Source organism: Hemitrygon akajei, chromosome 8 (assembly GCF_048418815.1).
Source record: "Hemitrygon akajei chromosome 8, sHemAka1.3, whole genome shotgun sequence".
Lineage (NCBI taxonomy): Eukaryota > Metazoa > Chordata > Chondrichthyes > Myliobatiformes > Dasyatidae > Hemitrygon > Hemitrygon akajei.
In genome coordinates this window covers 110,495,621-110,514,463 of record NC_133131.1, presented here as the reverse complement: position 1 = coordinate 110,514,463, position 18,843 = coordinate 110,495,621, and the positions used below count along the sequence as shown (strand labels likewise).

The following is an 18,843-nucleotide window of genomic DNA, read 5'->3' as shown; positions in this document are numbered from 1 at the left end:
CAAAGTACCCAGGACATCTTTAGGGAGTGGTGCTCCAAAAGGCAGTGTCTGTTATTAAGGACCTCCAGCACCTAGGGCATGCCTTTTTCTCATTGTTACCATCAGAAAGGAGGTACAGAAGCCTGAAGGCACACACTCAGTGATTCAGGAACAGCTTCTTCCCCTCTGCCATCTGATTCCTAAATGGACATTGAACCCTTGGACTCTACCTCACTTTTTTAATATACAGTATTTCTGTTTTTTGTACTTTTTTAAATCTTTCAATATACGTATACTGTAATTGATTTACTTGTTTGTTTATTATTATCTTTTTCTTTCTATATTATGTATTGCATTGAACTGCTGCAACTAAGTTAACAAATTTTACGTTACATGCCGGTGATAATAAACCTAATTCTGATTCTGATTCTGGTCCATCTTTGGACTGTGGGAGAAAACTGGAGCTCACAGAGAAAAGACCATAAGACATGAGCAGAATTAGGCCATTCAGCCCATCGAGACTGCTCTGTCATTCCATCATGGCTGATCCCAGATCCCAGTCAAACCCATACACCTACCTTCTCGCCATATCCTTTGATGCCCTGACCAATTATGTAACTGTCAACTTCTGCCTTAAATATACCACGGGTTTGGCCCCCACTGCAGTCTGTGCAGAGCATTTCACAGAAACACTACTCTCTGGCTCAAAAAGTTCCTCTTACCTCTGTTCTAAAAGGTCACCCTTCAATTTTGAGGCTTTGCCCTCTAGTTCTCAGGTATTCCATGGGGAGGATGTACGGACTCTTTATAGACAGCGCCAGAATTGAACTCTGAACTCAGAAATGTTCCCAGCTACAATCTAAGTGACTTTGACCTTGGAATGATTGTTGGTGCCAGACAGCGTGGGTTTGAGTGTTTTAGACACTGCCGATCTCCTAGGATTTCACACAGTCTCGAGAGTTTCCAGGGAATGGTGTGAAGAAAGCAAAACTAGTAAAACATCTGGTGGGCAGCATTTCTGTAGGCAACGATGCCTTATGGTCAGAGGAGAACGGCCAGACTGGTTCAAGCTGACAGCAAGACAACAGTAACGCAAGTAACGACAAGTTACAACTGTGGTATGCAAAAGAGCATCTTTGAATATACAACACGTTAGAACTACAGCTGCAGAAGACAATGAACATACACTTTGTGGCCACTTTATTAGGTACAGGAGGGACTAACAAAGTGGCCACTGAGTGTATATCAAAAATGGTAAACTTCACATTCCTTTCATGTTTTAAAATGGGAACCTAGACTTCACATGAGTCAAAATTAAATCAATGAAGTAGCAAATGGAAAAGGTAGTTAAATAAACATCAATAGGAAAGTTAATCTTACATAACTTATAAAATTCTGCGGGTTGAAACAATGGGAGAAAAATATTACAACCTCTTCAGAATACTGAATGTTCGGGTAAATATGAATCTGAAGAAAGAGCTAGAATAATGAAATGGTATATATTATAGAAGAGGAGATTATAAAATACGTTAATGGATTAATTTAAAATTCTGAACCCAGTCAATGGAAGTAGTGTCCCTGATAGTAACCTTGCATTGCAGTAGGTGACTGGTAAGTTCAACCTGATAATTCAAAGGAAGTATAATTTCAATGCATTTACTTTGACATTTTGATACTGTCACCTGTGTATCATTTTGCTTTTTGAAAATAGCTGCAAGTACTATTCAAGCAGCTGGTGTGCTAAGAATACCGATATTGACTATAATGCTGTCCTTACAAACTGATCACAGATAAATATGAGCAACCTTTGAATCTTTGTTCAAATAAATCTGAACATTGGCAGACATACTAGAATATTTTTAAAGTTATGATCAGATCATGACATTTATGATGAAATAAAGGTGATACAATGTGAATATATGAAATGAGATGCTTGGGAAGATCAGTCCTTGCAGATTATAGTCCAAGTTGTACACAAACCTGACTTGGAACTGTATTCCTGGTCTCTTCTTGTCACTGGATCTAAATCCTGAACCTCCTAGATGTCAACTGAAGAAGATTGAGTCCAATTATGCATTTTGCCTGTTAAACTTTGAATTGTAACAGGATCAGAGAAAAGTCATACACAAGAGGCCATTCAGTCTACCAGTCTACTGACACTTTATCCATATGTAGTCCAGCTAATCCCACCCCTGCTTTCTACCAAAGCTCTGATAGTTACTTTGCTTTCATTTGTTCATCCAGCTCCCTTTTGAATCAGATTAACACTGCCTTCTGTGTCACGACCTGTAGTAAACCCCAGACCCTAGCCAGTCCATGTATCAAAAAGCTTTTCCTCATGCTACTTTTGTGACCAAACCAATGTTTTGTACAATCTTTGTTCCTTCACCCTTTGGCAAATTATGCTCTATGATTCATATTGACTCTTCTCATTCTTCCGAATGAAATATGGCACTGTGATGACCCACTTTCTGCGCAAGCGAACCGGCTCACAAATAGCCAGCGCATGGGGGGAGACTTTGATAATGCACCTCTGACATCATTTCAGCCCGGAGAGGGCAGGCGCTAGGGATTTAAATGCCAGCGCCGCAAAATTTGTATAAACTAGTCTTGAAACGACTTACCGACTGCGTGTCATTATTTCAGCGCTCTGTGTAGCACATCGCTACAGCACTGCATTTAATGCATTAAATTTCATCTGACACATTTCCATTCATTCCACCAATCTGTCTGTGTTTCCATGAAGATGTTCACTGTCTTCCTAACAGTTTATGAGGGGATTTCTTTCAAGAGGTGTGAGGTAATGTTGCAGCTCTGTAAAACTTTGGTTAGCCACACTCCGAGTATGGTGTTCATTTCTGGTCGCCTCATTACAGGAAGGATGCGGAAGCTATAGAGAGAGTGCAAAGGAGATTTACCAGGATGCTACCTGGATTAGAGAACATGTCTTTTCAGGAGAGGTTGAGTATGCTAGGGCTTTTGTCATTGGAGCAAAGGAGGAGGAGTGGTGACTTGATAGAGGGTTATTAAAATTATAAAAGGCATAGATAGAGTGAACAGGTAGTGCATTTATCCCAAGGAGGTGTTATGACCTCAGCCCCCTCCTTTGGGAGAATCGCAAGAGAAAGAGCCTTACGGTTTGGAATGTGGGCTGGCCACTCAGCAAGACAAAGCCTTGGACACAGCCATTGTCTTGGGAGGCACCTTTTGTGGAATAAGGAACTGGACTACGTGCAAACCTTCAGAGCCATGTGAGATAGGTAATGGGGGAAAGATCGCCTCACCCCCCCCCCCCCCCACCCTGATTGACATCTACAACCCTGCCAGTCCAGATAAAAAGGTGGGCTGCCGAGGCGGGGCCTCAGACGCACCAAGGAGACATATGAAGAAGACACGATAGTGCTTCCCGTCGGAGCGGGATGCCATTCTGAAGGAAGCCACGTGCGTTAGATTCCGGATCGGGAGTCTGTGGCTGGAATCACGGACAATCGCTTTTAACTAACAACCGGGAAGCCTGCTCTTCTGATTCCACGGTGGTGCTCCGTAAGGGACCCGGGCAGGTGAAGCTGTTTAATGACATCTCTCTCTCTCTCTCTCTTTCTAACAAAAGTGCACCAACGCGACACCACAACCGACGGCGGCTGGTGGAACTGCAGTGATCTAAAAGACTTTTAGATATCCAGCAAACGATATATATCTACATTACCCCTAGACAACGATAGAGCTTATTTCTGATTGATTATTACTATACCTGTGCTTTAGATTGAGTTGTGATGACGTATATGATCTGAATGTTTTGTATTAACCATACGTTTGTGCCCCTTTATAAATAAAAATGTTTGAAAATAGTAGCATCAGGCTTCGGTGGATCCATCTATCTTTGCTGGAAAATTACCCGGTTACTGGGGAACGTAACAAGTGGGTTGCTCGTCCCGGATTTGAAACCAAAGGGTTCAGTGAATCGGGCTGTAAGTCCAAACTTAAATCTGGTTACGCAGGTAGCCAGACAGGAAACCAGCAAAGATGGATGTGGGTGAATTTATGAGAAATCCGACTGTAGAGGCGCTAGGGACGGCTACCAAATCAGACTTGGTAACTCTGGCAAAGGGGTTAGGCCTTGCAGAGGTGAGGTCATCAATGAAAAAGCAGGAAGTGCGAGGAGTCATAAATCAGTATTACATTGAAAAGGAGGTGTTTGCAGCTGAGGATTTGGAAAATATCCCCGAAAAGAGATTAGCGAGTGGGACAGATCAGGTAGAGTTGGAGAATGATCTTAAAGTAAAGCAGCTAGAAGCAGCTGCAAAGGAAAAGGAATGGGCTGAGGAACGAGCTACAAAGGAAAAGGCTGAGGAACGAGCTGCAAAGGAAAAGGCTGAGGAACGAGCTGCAAAGGAAAAGGCTGAGGAATGAGCTGAAAAGGAAAAGGAAAGGGAGCATGTGTTCAAACTAAAGGAATTAGAGATGAAACAGGGTCATGAGCTCCAGCTAAAGCAGCTAGAAGTAGAAGCAGAAGAGAAAGAGAAACAAAGGAGCCATGAATTGGAGCTGGACAGGCGAAAGCAAGAGCGAAGAGCTCAAGGGCAAGAGAGAGAGAAGGGGTTTGATGTTAGTCGGGCGTTGAGGTTGGTCCCCCCGTTCGAGGAGACGGATGTTGATAGTTATTTCTTGCTTTTTGAAAAGGTGGCAGTGAATCAAAAGTGGCCTTAAAGACGTGGGTGGAAATTCCCCTGATGGACTAGGTTAGGGACGGGGAGTTAAGAGAATAACCCTTGTGGGAAGGAAAGGCGGGAGAGTACCTCGCCAAATTACTCACGTTCCCCACATGGGGACTCATCGGGAAAAGGCGATGGGTAATAGAAATGCCATTTTTAAACAGCAACGCCGGTTGTACGGATTCGCGCCAAAGCCTGTGAAAAATAAAGACAACCCCTTTGGAGACCTGCCGGTGAAATACCACGACCGAAACGATTAGTATTTGTATAAACTTTTGTAGATGCACCTAAGCTAAGATCACACCTCCTTAGTTATGTTGCTGAAGAAAATAAATAAATAAGGTGGTTATTGAGCTGAAGTTTGATGCTACCAGACTTTAGTACGGCACGTGAGGTTAAGATATTAAAGAAAGGGGCACTGTACTTGTTACCTGTTTAGATACTGACTTGAATGTATCACGGTAGTACTCTGTGAAGAGAAAAGCTTGTGTAGTATGTAGAAAAAAAAAAGTCCTGTACAACTCTGTACCAACCTGTTTTTAACCGCTGGTAAAAAACCTGCTATGGGGGGAGATGTTATGACCTCGGCCCCCTCCTTTGGGAGAATTGCAAGAGAGAGAGAGCCTTACGGTCTGGAATGTGGGCTGGCCACTTAGCAAGACAAAGCCTTGGACACAGCCATTGTCTTGGGAGGCACCTTTTGTGGAATAAGGACGTGGGCTACGTGCAAACCTTCAGGGCCATGTGAGATAGGTAATGGGGGAAAGATCGCCTCACCCCCCCCCCCACCCTGATTGACATCTACAACCCTGCCAGTCCAGATAAAAAGGTGGGCTGCCGAGGCGGGGCCTCAGACGCACCAAGGAGACACACGAAGAAGACACGATAGTGCTTCCCGTCGGAGCGGGACGCCATTCTGAAGGAAGCCTCGTGCGTTAGATTCCGGATCAGGAGTCTGTGGCTGGAATCACGGACAATTGCTTTTAACTAACAACTGGGAAGCCTGCTCTTCTGATTCCATGGCGGTGCTCCGTAAGGGACCCGGGCAGGTGAAGCTGTTTAATGACATCTCTCTCTCTCTCTCTTTCTAACAAAAGTGCACCAATGCGACACCACAACCGACGGCGGCTGGTGGAACTGCAGTGATCTAAAAGACTTTTAGATATCCAGCAAACGATATATATCTACATTACCCCTAGACAACGATAGAGCTTATTTCTGATTGATTATTACTATACCTGTGCTTTAGATTGAGTTGTGACGACGTATATGATCTGAATGTTTTGTAGTAACCATACGTTTGTGCCCCCTTATAAATAAAAACGTTTGAAAATAGTAGCATCAGGCTTCGGTGGATCCCTCTATCTTTGCTGGAAAATTACCCGGTTACTGGGGAACGTAACAGAGGCAAGAACTAACACCAGATTTTTTTTAAAACACACATTCCAGAATACACTGCCAGGGATAGTGGTTGAGTTTGGTACATCAGGAACATTAAGAGACTCTTAGATGGGCACAGGCCTGAAAGAAAAATGAAGGATTATCGGATAAGCAGGAGGGAAGGGTTGTAGAATAGATTTTAAAGTCATTGCAATATTGTGGGCCAAAGGGCCTATATTGTACTGTACTTTTCCATGTTCTATATAAGTCAAGCTTCGTGCGGTTTGGACAGGAATTTCCAGGTCTCGGTGCTCGCATGCACCTATCGCCTTTGCGTTTTTTGTGGTGGAGGCTGCATATTTGGGAGATCCCCGTGAAGTAGCCTAAAGTGAGCAACTGTAGAGAACAACATTATAACTGGTGTAAAATGGTAAGGTGGTGAATCGAATACCAATCAAATACCAAACCAAGTGGATAGTGTCAAGCAGGTTGAGAGTCGTTATAGCTGCTTTCCTCCAAGCAAGTGGACAGTGTGCCATCACACCCCTGACAGACCCTGTAAATTTTGGAAAGCTTTTATATTTCAGGAGGTAGGCCACTTATCATAAGATTCTTGTTCTTGTTCTTGTTCCAATGTTTTTATGTCTAGTCTGGTTGAGTTTCTGGCCAGTGTTAAACCTTATGAAGCTAATTGCACTGGACTTGGCCATGGTAACATCATTGAATTTTAAGGTTTGCTGGCTAAACACCCTCTGGTTGGAAACAGACTTTCTCTAACATTCTTGTGCCATGAATGCCATTTGCCACCTATCAAGTCATGGCAGGTAGTTTTTTTTTCTGTGTTGTTACTTCCAGACAGAATAATTTATTTGCCGAGGAGTTCAAATAGACCTATTTATTCAAAGGATTACAGTCCCGTTGATAAGGCAATGATGTGGAATGTTAAGAAATGATTGCACATCAGTTATATTTCAAACATTAACTTCATCAAAAATGTTGCCAGTTAAACTCAGTTAATAAATCCATATAGACTTTTCCTGTTCAATCCTTTTTTGTACAAGAAATTGCCAGCTCATTTATGACAGTTCCTCCAACTCCACTGACAAGCCTGAAGTTGGTGGGTTAATATTTATGCCCTTTCTTCGACAAGTGTAATTGGTTTATTATTGTCACATGTACTGAGGTATAGTGAAAAACTTTGATCTGTACAGGTCAGTTAACATCTTTCCATTGAGGTGGTGCAAGGGAAATCAGAGGTGGAGTGCAGAGTCTAGTGTAACCTGTTTCACAGAAACTGCAGTGCAGGCAGACAATAAGGCAATAAGGCAGGTTGTGAATTTAGGAGTCCATTTTATTTTAAAAGAGGTTCACTCAATAGTCTTAATAAAAGCAGGATAGAAGTGCATTATTTCCTCAGGGGCAAAGTTAGAGAGTTGCAACCTCATATTTCCAGAGACCCAGGTTCATCGATGCTGTCTGCATGGAGTTTGAACCTGTGTCTGTATAGATTTTCTCTGGCTGCTCTAGGTTATTCAGCCTCCAAAAGGCATTTAGTTGGTGGGTTAACTGGCTGCTGTAAATTACTCTTAGTGGTAAAATCTTCCGGGGTTTGATGGGAACATGGGAACAATAAAATGGGATTACTGATTACTGCAAGAGGGGGATTGATGGGTCAGAGAGTCAAAGTTACTGTTCAGTGTTGTATGGTCCAGAACATTGTCTTAATCGTTTGTTAGTGGCTGATGAGGCTGACATGGAAACTGCTGGTGGCTGATGGGTCAGAGGGGTATTTTGTGAGGTATCCGTTTCTTCCAGTGTTTTACGCAGGACCTCTGTATATTTCTAAGGCATGGCCTTAAAGTTCTCAATCTCAGCCTGGATGCTCATTCTCCATTCTGAATAGTGATGGGCCGGAGATTATCAGGAATCAGTAGGGATGTTGCAATTTCTTGAGTACATCTGTCCACTCAGCGATCTCTTCCCGTGAGAGAGTTCAGAATGGAATCTCAGTTCCAAGAGCACAGCATTGGTTGTGAGAGCCATGCAACCTGCTCAGTGAAGCCAACAGTGTTTAAGTGGGGGTTCATTTCTGGGAATGTCGGATGGGAGAACTCGCTCGTGCTGACTTCCTCATCCTTCCGGTACATCTGAAGGATTTGGCCAAGACCGCATTCATTGTATTTTTTTAGGACCTGCTATAGGATGATGCACCTTAAGAGTATATAGAAGAACATATAGATCATATTTTGTGCCAAGTCTGAGATAGCGAACTACAAGTCCCCTTTCTGTCATTTGACCAACAGCTGTGCTGATGCATAGAAAGTGATGGTGGATTTCATCATCAATGCCTATGTTTGCTGAGGTGTAACTTGAGTTGCACCCATTGGTCCACATTTTCCATGTACTCACCATTATCAGAGGGCAACATGAGGCAGTGAGTGCAGCTTGGTAGAGGACTTTTGTCAAGCAGAGGTTGAGTGTAGAACTCATCCACATGAATGCTTATGAACACAGTGAAACGAGACAGCATTACTCCGGGGTCAAGGTACAAAATGTAGTACCAACTGTCACACACAACACAAAGCACACGTAGCATGTACAAGATAGAAAGATACAGCCGCTCAATATAAGAGACCATACTCAAGCCATTCAATGCTGCCATAATCACAGATGACCACTACAGAGCTAGTCTAATGCTGAGCGAACACTGGGGGGGGGCAGTACCGACTCCAGTGTGGACGCCACATCACACTGCCCCTGGTGGCACCAGCCCTGACACCTCTTCCTGGCAGCTGTAAACAGGCAACACTGGAGCTTGAGGCCTCGTCCTCGCACATACAAAAGAGTAAGCAGATATAGGATATCAGTAAAATAAAACTATGTAAAATATATATGTATATCGTCCAGACCGTGAGTCCATTATTCTGCCGTTTGAACACGGGGTGGGGGGGGGTAGCACAAACTCCAGCCCGAATACTGCGCCACCCCCGCTGGAGCATGCCAGCTATACCTTTCTCCTGGTGGCTGTAAACAGACGACACTACGACCGAGGCCTTTCAGCTCTCCTGCCACCAGCCCCTGCTCACCGCCAATAAATCAGTAAATCGAACTAGAGGCATTCCATATTACAATATCCAAAAGGGTCTTGTGATTATAAGAAAAGTGACCAGGACAGTCACTTGCCATTAGACTGTGACCCCCCTTTAGTCCAGGCAGCAGCACATTGCACACCTCCTGCATTCTCTCCACCAGTGAGCAACTCGCTGATGGGGTACACTCGCAGTACTTTGAGTTCTTAATATTCAGCATGATCTTGCAATCATTAAAAATGCATTTAAATACAACTTCTATGGAAAGTTGAATTTTAATGTTGTTACTCTAGTCAAGATTATTTCTTTGAGGTCCCACAGAATATACTCCCCTTCCCAGAGATAGGTGATGAGCTATGGATTTGTGTTTGAAGATCTTCAGCACTGAGCTTTAGGATTTCATATGATTTTACAGTGTTTTTCCATCAGCTGTTGACCATCTTTCTTTCCCTGATAACTTTACCCCCACTGCTTCTGGTCGTCAGTGGAATTATTGTTCCACCCAGTGTGATTGGGCGATAATATTATATTTCTCTGCAGCTTCCACTTTTACTTGCCTGAATAGCCCATGATGCATTCCATCTGGACCAGTAATTTATCCACTGAAAGCACAGTCAGCCTTTCTGGTACTTATACTTTATTGCTATTGTTTAGACCATCTAGTACTTGTTACAGTTCAAAAGTCTTGTTAAGACTTCAATAGCATCTTCCTCCTCAGCCTGATCCCTGTCCAGAAATGAAAACATGCTTCAAAGATGTGTGAAATGCTTTCTTTCTCCATGCTTATCAACCTGTGTCAATATTTTCAGTTGGTGACATACTGTGGGTTAGGAAAATATAACAGCTGTGCTAGCCCCTCAGAGTAATATGTTCATCAAGCTTACTGGAACAGGTTCAAAGGTTTCAAAATACATCCTATTTCTCTTAAGAGCAAGAGCTGGAAGCAGTCATCTGTGTCAGTAGTAGGGTGTCATCAGGACCATGTCTGCATTCACTGTTCAGTGGGTAACCAAGAGATGTCATGAAGCACATCGTCAGCCACCTTGCAGACATGATCCTTTTGTTGAGCAATGATCTACTCTCATAGAACATAGAACTTTACCACACAGGAACAGATCCTTCGACCCACAATGGTGCGCTGAACCAGCTAAAAAGCAAGTCAAAAACACCCAAGTACTAAACGCTCCTACCTGCATAATGTCCATGTCCCGTTATCTTCCTCACATCTATGTGCCTATCTAAACATCTCCTAAAAGCCTCCAATATATTTGCCTCTATCACCATACCAGACAGTGCATTCCAGGCATCCACCACTCTCTGAGTAAAAAATTTACCCCTCACATCTTCTTTGAACCTACCCCCTCTCACCTTCACTGCATGCCCTCTGGTATTAGACATTTCAGCCCTGGGAAACAGATGCTCCCTGTCTGTTCTATCTATGGCTCTCCGCTCAGCCTCCATCACTCCAGAGAAGACAAGCCAAACTTATCCAAACTCTCATGGTAACACATACCCTCTAAACCATGCAGGATCCTGGTAAACTTCTTCAGCACTCTTGTCAAAGTTTCAACATCCTTCCTATAGTGGGGCTACCAGAACTATTTGCAATACTCTAGATGTGGCTTAAAGTTGCAACATAACCTCTTGATGTTTGAACTCAGACATCTTACTGACTTGTATAGCCCCTTTCAAGCAGCTATGAACTTGGACCCTAAGATCGCTCTGCTCAGCAATACTGTTAAGGATCTTGCCCTTAACAATGTACTGTCTCCTTGATTTTCCCTACCAAGGTGCAGCACTTCACATTTATGGGGGTTAAACTCCATCTGCCATTTCTCTGTCTTTATAAGCAACCGATCTGTTGCGTGCTGTATTCTTTGCCAGTCTTCTACACTATCCACAGCTCCTCCGATCTTGGTATCATCCTCAAACTTAAGTATCACAAACAACAGAAGTCCCATCACAGATTCCTGTGGGACACAGCTAACCGCAGACCTCCAGCTCGAGGAAGTTGCTTCAGCCTTGTCTTCTGTGCACAAACTAGATCCGAATCTATCTCTTGCCTCCTTCAATAACTTGGGGTAAATCCCATCAGGCTCTGGGGATTTATCCACCTCAATACACAGTAGGAGGTCCAACACGTGGCCTCTAAATGCCATAACATATTTATACACTCAACACTGATCTCCTGGTCAACCCTGTCCTTTTCCTTGGTAAATACTGAAACAAGGTACTCATTAAGTAGCTCACTCACATTCTCAGCATCCAAGTAAATGTTCCCCTTTTATTCTTGAGTGGTCCTACCCTCTCACTTGTTATCCTCTTGCTTTTAATGTATGTATTGGGATTCACCTTAATCCTACTTGCCAAGGATTTTTCATAACCCCTCCTGGCTTTCCTAATTCCCTTCTTTAGTTCTTTTCTGGCTTCTTTATACTCATCATGTGCTTTGTTTGATCCTAACTTCTGAAGCTTTACATACTTTTCCTTTTTTCTTCTTGACTATATTTATCATCGCTCCGGACATCCATGATTCTCTTATCTTTCCATCCCTGTCCCTCCTTCTAAGAGGAACATAACTTTCCTGTAATCTGTACAATTGATCTCTAAGCACCTTCAGCATGTGTGATGTGGACTTGTCAGAACAAAAGGTGTTCCCTTTCAACTCTTCTTAGTTCCTGCCTAATGCCCTCATAATTTGCCTCACTCCAATTTAAAACTCTCCTGCAAGGACCATGACCAGCCTTATCAATATCTATCCTGAAAATTAAGGAGTGGTGGTCTCTGTTCCCTAACTGCTCACCCACTAAAAGGTCAGACACCTGACCAGGTACTTTACCCAACACCAGTTCCACATATTGATAGACCATCCACATATTGATTTAAGAACTCTCAGCAAATTCTGACCCATCAAAACCCCTTACACTAGGAATGTCTCTGTTTATATTAGGGAAGTTGAAATCCCCCATGACAACAACCCTATTATTTTTATGTATTTCCTTAGTCTGATTGCACATATCTGTTCCTCAATGTTCTGATGGCTATTGAGGGTCTGTAGTACAATCCTATCAGTGTAATTGCACCTTCCTATTCCTGAGTTCCACCCAAATGGAATCAGTCTCTGACCCCTCCATTATGTCTCCCCTGAGTGTAGATGTGATATTGCCCCTGATTAGCAGTGCAACTACCCACTCCCATCATTTACTCCCTTCTCTATTGTTTCTAAAACTTCAAAAGCCCGGTACATTAATCGCCCATTCTTGCCCCTCTTCCCAGCCCATTTCCCAGACATGATCTGGTGATCACCCCATTCTCCCACCACCTTAACAGGGATAGAGTTTCTCTTGTCCTTATCTACCATCCCATGAGCCTCCATATCCAACACATCATTCTCTGCAAATTACGCCACCTCCAAAGGGATCATACCATGAGACATGCCTTTACCTCACACATCCCTCCCTCCGTGATTCCCTTGTCAATCCATCCCTCCCCATTAATCTCCATCCCAGCACTTACTCCTGCAGATGGGTAATATTTCACTTACAAATCTGAGGGGGTCATCTATTGTATCCAGTGCCCCTGAAGCAGACTCCTCTGCGTCGGTGAGATCTGGTGTAAGTTTGGAGATCACTTCGTCAAGCACCTCCACTCCATCTGCCAAAAAATGAATTTCCCGGTGGCCAACCATTTTAATTCCTTTTCCCATTCTCGTTCTGACATGTTGATTCATGGCCTCATTTGTGCCATGATTAGGCCACTCTCATATTCCATTTGGGTAGCTGCCAATCTGATGGCATGAACATCGATTTCTCCTTTCAGAAAAATAAAAATCCCACTTCCTTCCACTTCTTTTCTTCCCTACTCTGAATGCTTAGCTCTTCTCAGCTGCCTATTGCCTCCCCTTGGTGCCCCCCATAGAATCATCGAAATCTGCAGCACATTACAGGCCCTTCGGCCCATGATATTGTGTGAACCATGTAAACTACACTAGAAACTTCCTAGAATTATTCTATCACATAGCCCTCTATTTTCCTAAGCTCCATGTACCTAAGAGTCTCTTAAAAGACCCTCCTTCTTCCCTTTCTCCTGGGGTCCTGTAGGGTGATGTAATTGGTAACAGATGACACATATTGTTCATAATTGACATAATTCATATATACTATCATTGAATCGTTGTGTTTACTTTAAGGCTACATCCACACAAGACTGGATAATTTTGAAAATGTCGGTTTCGCGTAAAAACGATAGGCATCCACACTAAGCATTTTTGAAAACACTTCTGTCCACATTAAAACAGATATTTCAGTGAACCTCCTCCTCCTGTACATGCGCAGGACACATCTACCGAAAACAAACGACATGTTTGGTGCCGAATCTCACCGTGAAAGACTTGGTGCGTGTTTGTTCAGTTACAGACTAGAAAAACTTAAACAATGGACAGCTATTGGCTCTCGTGCAGGAGGACTTAAAAGTAAAAAAAAACAGATACTGGAGCGTATGGAGACAACTGACAGGCAGTTCATGGACAGATTGACCCGGCTGACGACGAATATTGAAATACTGACTAACTCTGTTGCATTAATAAAGCCCCTTGTTAAATGTATAAAACATGTCTGCATTAGTATTACCTTGTATTTCCATACAATGTTACATTAGGCTGTTACACATCTATTGTCAGAGAAGTACTTGCATAAATAGGTAAACCACCTTCATATGAGCAAGGACAGAAAACAGGGCAAAATGTGTATACTTATTTATTCAGTAAGTCATGGGCCAAAGTATTTGGTGAGTACATTTCTAACTCTTCTGGCTTCAGTCTCGTTGCCGTCTGTTCTGAAATTGTGAGGTTGCATTCAAGAAAACAATGAAATGGTGCGCTGCCGTCACCATCTGTTTCGGTACATCATGATGGTGTTTTCAGATTTCTCCGGTTACCCCGTCCACACTGCTCCGGCCAGTCCGGCATTTTCAAATTTACACACTCTGGAGGGTGTTTTAGAAAAGCTCCATTTTCGGGGGAGGAAAATGCCATTTTAGTGTGGATGGAGGGTCAAAATGAAGAGAAAAAGTTTTGGTTACGGATTTATCCAGTCTAGTGTGGACGTAGCCTTAGTGATGATGTCTCATGAAATGATGTCAATGTAAGGCAACTGCTTTTTGTTTTGCTCATAATGGAAGTAAAAGGCAGCAGCTTTTGCTAAGCGCGCAAAACAACTTCATTTGCATGTTTTATTCGCAAAATCCTACAGTCCTTTCCTTCCTTCCTTTCCAGCCCTTTACCTTTCCCGCCCATCTGGCTCCACCTATCACATTCTAGCTCTCGCCCTTTCCCTCCCTCCAGCTTATTATTCTGGCATCTTTCGGCCTTCCTTTCCAGTCCTGAAGAAGGAACCTGGCCTGAAACACTGGCTGTCTATTCATTTCCGTGTATGCTACCTGACCTGCTGAGTTCCTCCAGCACTTCGTGTGTTGCAAAGGTTCACAAACCTTTCTTTTTGCTATTCCCCATTTCAGAGAGCTTTTTTTACACTCCCCAGATTCATTTTCCAAGTTAAATATTATATTCTGTTCTAAATTTACAACAATATGCCCTAGTGAAATCAGTTGTTACTTTCTGTTTGAAAATATGAACTTGAAAAGGTTACAGTAAATGACGAGGGCAGGAGACGCGGGGTGGAATCAGCTTACCATCTTATCTCAGCAGTACGCACTGATCAGGTGCTGTCAGTTACTAAGAAGAAGAACAGGTACACTGAGTTGAATAGTATACTGATTCCAGGCACTTTACTGAAGAACCTTGCTGGTGTGTGAAATAAGGCCACTCTCCTTTGATACAGCAGCTTGTCTACCTCATCAGTATTAAAGGGCAATCAGTACCCAGCTCTTCAGTATTCATGCAAACAAACTTCTTGCCTCTATATTATGATCATGGCACGTTTGTCAGTAGGAAAGACTGAGTTTTTATTGAAACATATCAGATTTGTGTGCCATAATTAACAGTTTGTGCCACTGGATTTTGATTTCTGCTATTGTCTATATCATAATGCCTGATGATATACTTCTGGCTCTCAGTTCCATGACTGCAGATTCCAATTGAAAAATTTTATCTATGTGATCCCTTAACTTTCCATTTTAGTGGAAGAACTGCAACTGACAAGTTTCTATTATTAACTCCAGGTAGTAATCAGCACAGCTCTATCAACGGTGACACATCTGTGACAACTGGCAGCCTCCTAGACGACTATCACTGGCACTCTGTCATTATTGAGCGGTATGGTCGCAATATCAACTTCACACTGGACCGGGAGACCCTCCATTTCCGGACCAATGGAGAATTTGACCATTTGGATCTTGACTATGAGGTAAGAAATCACAGGTTTTTTGAATTAAACAAAGGGGTGCATTTAATCCAGTTTTTGAAAGAAAATGAGAGGTTAACATATTGGACATAAATCCTCAACATATGTACATAAATACTGACTAAATGTTTAAACATTTCTAACAGAATGAGTTTTCATTTAAGAATTCCAAAATGAAAATTTGATTGAATGACATGGAATAACATTTGGGTGGACTGCATTTCACCCTTTGCAAATTGGCATTGATTTTCTCCTTTGTCAGGTGGTCGCAGAGAGTAGGTTTTCAATTCATTTGGCGATGGTGAAAGATTGAACAAAAGACCAAGACTTATTGTATTTAATCTGTGTTACGTCAAATCAGTTTTCAGGAGATAATAAATCATATGTACTGTGTTACTGGAAGAGAGTCCACCTTTTGACAGAGGAACAGGAGAATTATTATTTCCCAGTGGAATAGTGGGAAAAGTTACTTCACTATGCAGAACTCCTCATGGTCTTGGGAGTTCTTGAGTTGAGAGGGAACTGTGATGAGGGGTGCCAATCATTGTAGTATTGTGAGTTTGATCTCACCACTGGTGAATTGGTTCACAGGTTAGTTCATTAACTGTTTTCAGATACTGTTTTCTAAATGAATGTGCAAATCAAATTGCAGAGAGAAAATGCATCTTTAAAGATCTTTTTCATTACAAATGGTATAACTTGCAATATGATCCCAGCAGTCTGGTATATTTGCATGCAAAGTCATTATTACCAACATTTTGTGTCTATAGCTTCTATTTTACTTGCCAGTAAACTAACTTTGCTGGTTTCTAGGTTTTCACTATCCTGACAATTGAATGAAATTGAAAGAGAATGCTACAAAATGAGGATCTCATTATAGGTGCTTGTTTTAGTGCATTAGATACACCAACTGTATTCATGTGCAAAATGCCATTGGCCTTTAAATTACACTGCATTGGTTCACACCAACACATAAAACTCAATGATTTTAATGGGCCAAATTTTGCTGAGAAATGTCAGCAATTACCTGTGGAACTGATGATAATTGCTTGTGTATGACTGAACAACTTTGGGATATTCATGTAAATATTAAGTTGCAGTCTGTGGTGCACAAATGTACCCTGTTATTGGACATTTCAGAGGTCCAGTAGGGAGCCTGGATCTCTGTTAATTTCCCACTGCTTATGGTGAGAAATTCATGAGATTAGTCTAACACAGTTTAGACCTGATTCAGGGAATGCGCCCCTGGTGATTTTAATGGAGGGTTATCTTTAAATGTCCAAGGCAAATAGTTGCTCATTTTTTGTAATTATCTGTGTGTGCTCAATACGTCTGAGCTAAGTAATTTAGTGTTTTCAGAATCTTTATTGAGTTTTTTTTTAAATCATTTTGGAAATGCTTGATAATTATAAAAAGTTTCGGAATATCATTAAATCAAATATTTTGAGTATCAGCTAAGTTGGAACTTCGCTTCTCACTGGCACTCCACTCAGCCTTGGATCAGCTGGACAGTAGCAATACCTGTATCAAGCATCAGGCTGCTCATTTATTGATTGGAGATCAGGGTTCAACACAATCATATCAAATTCAAAACCTGGGCCTCCATACCTCCCTCTGCCACTGGATCCTTGAATTCTTCACAGGAAGACCACAGTCATTGTGGATCAGAAATAACATCTCTTCCTCACTGACGATCAACACTGGCGCACCTAAGGGCCCACTGCTCTACTCTCTCTACACCCGCTACTGTGTGGCTAGGCATAGCTCAAGTGCCAATCTATAAATCTGCAAATGTGGCAAGCATTGTTGGCAGAAATTGAGATGGTGATGAGGAGGCATACAGGAGTGGTGTTGCATCAACAAACTTGCACACAAGGTCAGTAAGACCAAGGAGCTGACTGTGCTCTTCAGAAAGAGGAATTTGAGGGAGTGCACACATCCTTATTGAGGTAATAGCAGTGGAAAGAGTGAGCAGTTTCAAATTCCTGGATGTCAACATTTCTGAAGATCTATCCTGGGGCCCAATATATTGATGCAATTACTCAACAGTGTCGTTTGAGGAGCCTTGCTATGTCAGAGAGACTTTTGCAGATTTCTACAGATGTACCTTGGAGAGCATTTTAACTGGTTGCATCACTGTCTGGTATGAAGACATCAGTGCACAGGATCTGAAAAAGCTGCAGTAAGTTGTAAACTCAGCCAGCTCATCATGGACACTAGCCTCCCCATCATCGGAGATGGCTTCAAAAGGCTTCTGCAGTTTTACAGGGCCCTGGTGAGACCACACCTGGAGTATTATGTTCAGTTTTGGTCTCCAAATTTGAGGAAGGACATTCTTGCTATTGAGGGAGTGCAACGTAGGTTCACGAGGTTAATTCCTGGGATGGCGGGACTGTCGTATGTTGGAAGATTGGAGTGACTGGGCTTGTATACACTGGAATTTAGAAGGATGAGAGTGGATCTGATTGAAACATATAAGATTATTAAGGGATTGGACATGCTAGAGGCAGGAAACATGTTCCCGATGTTGGGGGAGTCCAGAATCAGAGGCCACAATTTAAGAATAAGGGGTGGGCCATTTAGAACGGAGTTGAGGAAAAAACTTTTTCACCCAGAGAGTTATAGATCTATGGAATATTCTGCATCAGAAAGCAGTGGAGGCCAATTCTCTGGATGCTTTCAAGAAAGAGTTAGATAGAGCTCTTAAAGATAGCGGAGTCAAGGGATATGGGGAGAAGGCAGGAACGGGGTATTGATTGTGGATGATCAGCCATGATCACATTGAATGGCATTGCTGGCTCGAAGGGCCAAATGGCCTACTCCTGCACCTATTGTCTATTGCCATCTCAAAAAGGTGGCATCTGTCATTAAGGAGTCCAACATCCAGGACATGCCCTCTTCTGACTGCTGCCATCTAGCAGGACATACAGGAGCCTGAAGCCACACTCAATGTTTCAGGAAGCGCTTCTTCCCCACCACCATCGGACCTCTGAATGGGCAATATGCAAACCCATGTACACTGCCTCAGTAGTTTTTTTAAATTTTCTTTGCTCTCTATTTGCACTACCTATATAATTTAATTGTTATATATGCTTGCTATTGCAATCTATAGTTTCATTTGATATTATGTATTGCAATGTACTCCTGCTGCAAAAAGACAAATTTCATGACATATACCAATGATATCTAACGTGATTCTAATTCCAATTCTACTGCTCAGTGGAGAGTGCAGGGTGGTTGAATGCTGATGGCAAATTCCAGGCCAATTATATTAATAGTAGTTGATATTGATGATATCAATCTGCACAAAATTATCAAATTTAA

The 18,843-nt window shown here is 42.4% G+C and overlaps 1 protein-coding gene across 2 annotated transcripts in view; it reads left to right on the top strand.

The window, feature by feature from the left end:
* Positions 1-18,843, top strand: part of LOC140732153 (contactin-associated protein-like 2) — a 1,811,541-nt gene that overhangs the window by 825,611 nt on the left and 967,087 nt on the right. For both annotated transcript variants that reach the window (XM_073054373.1, XM_073054374.1), the window contains exon 6: positions 15,338-15,522. In XM_073054373.1, the coding sequence (XP_072910474.1) occupies positions 15,338-15,522 (185 nt within the window). The remainder of the gene's footprint in view (positions 1-15,337; positions 15,523-18,843) is intronic.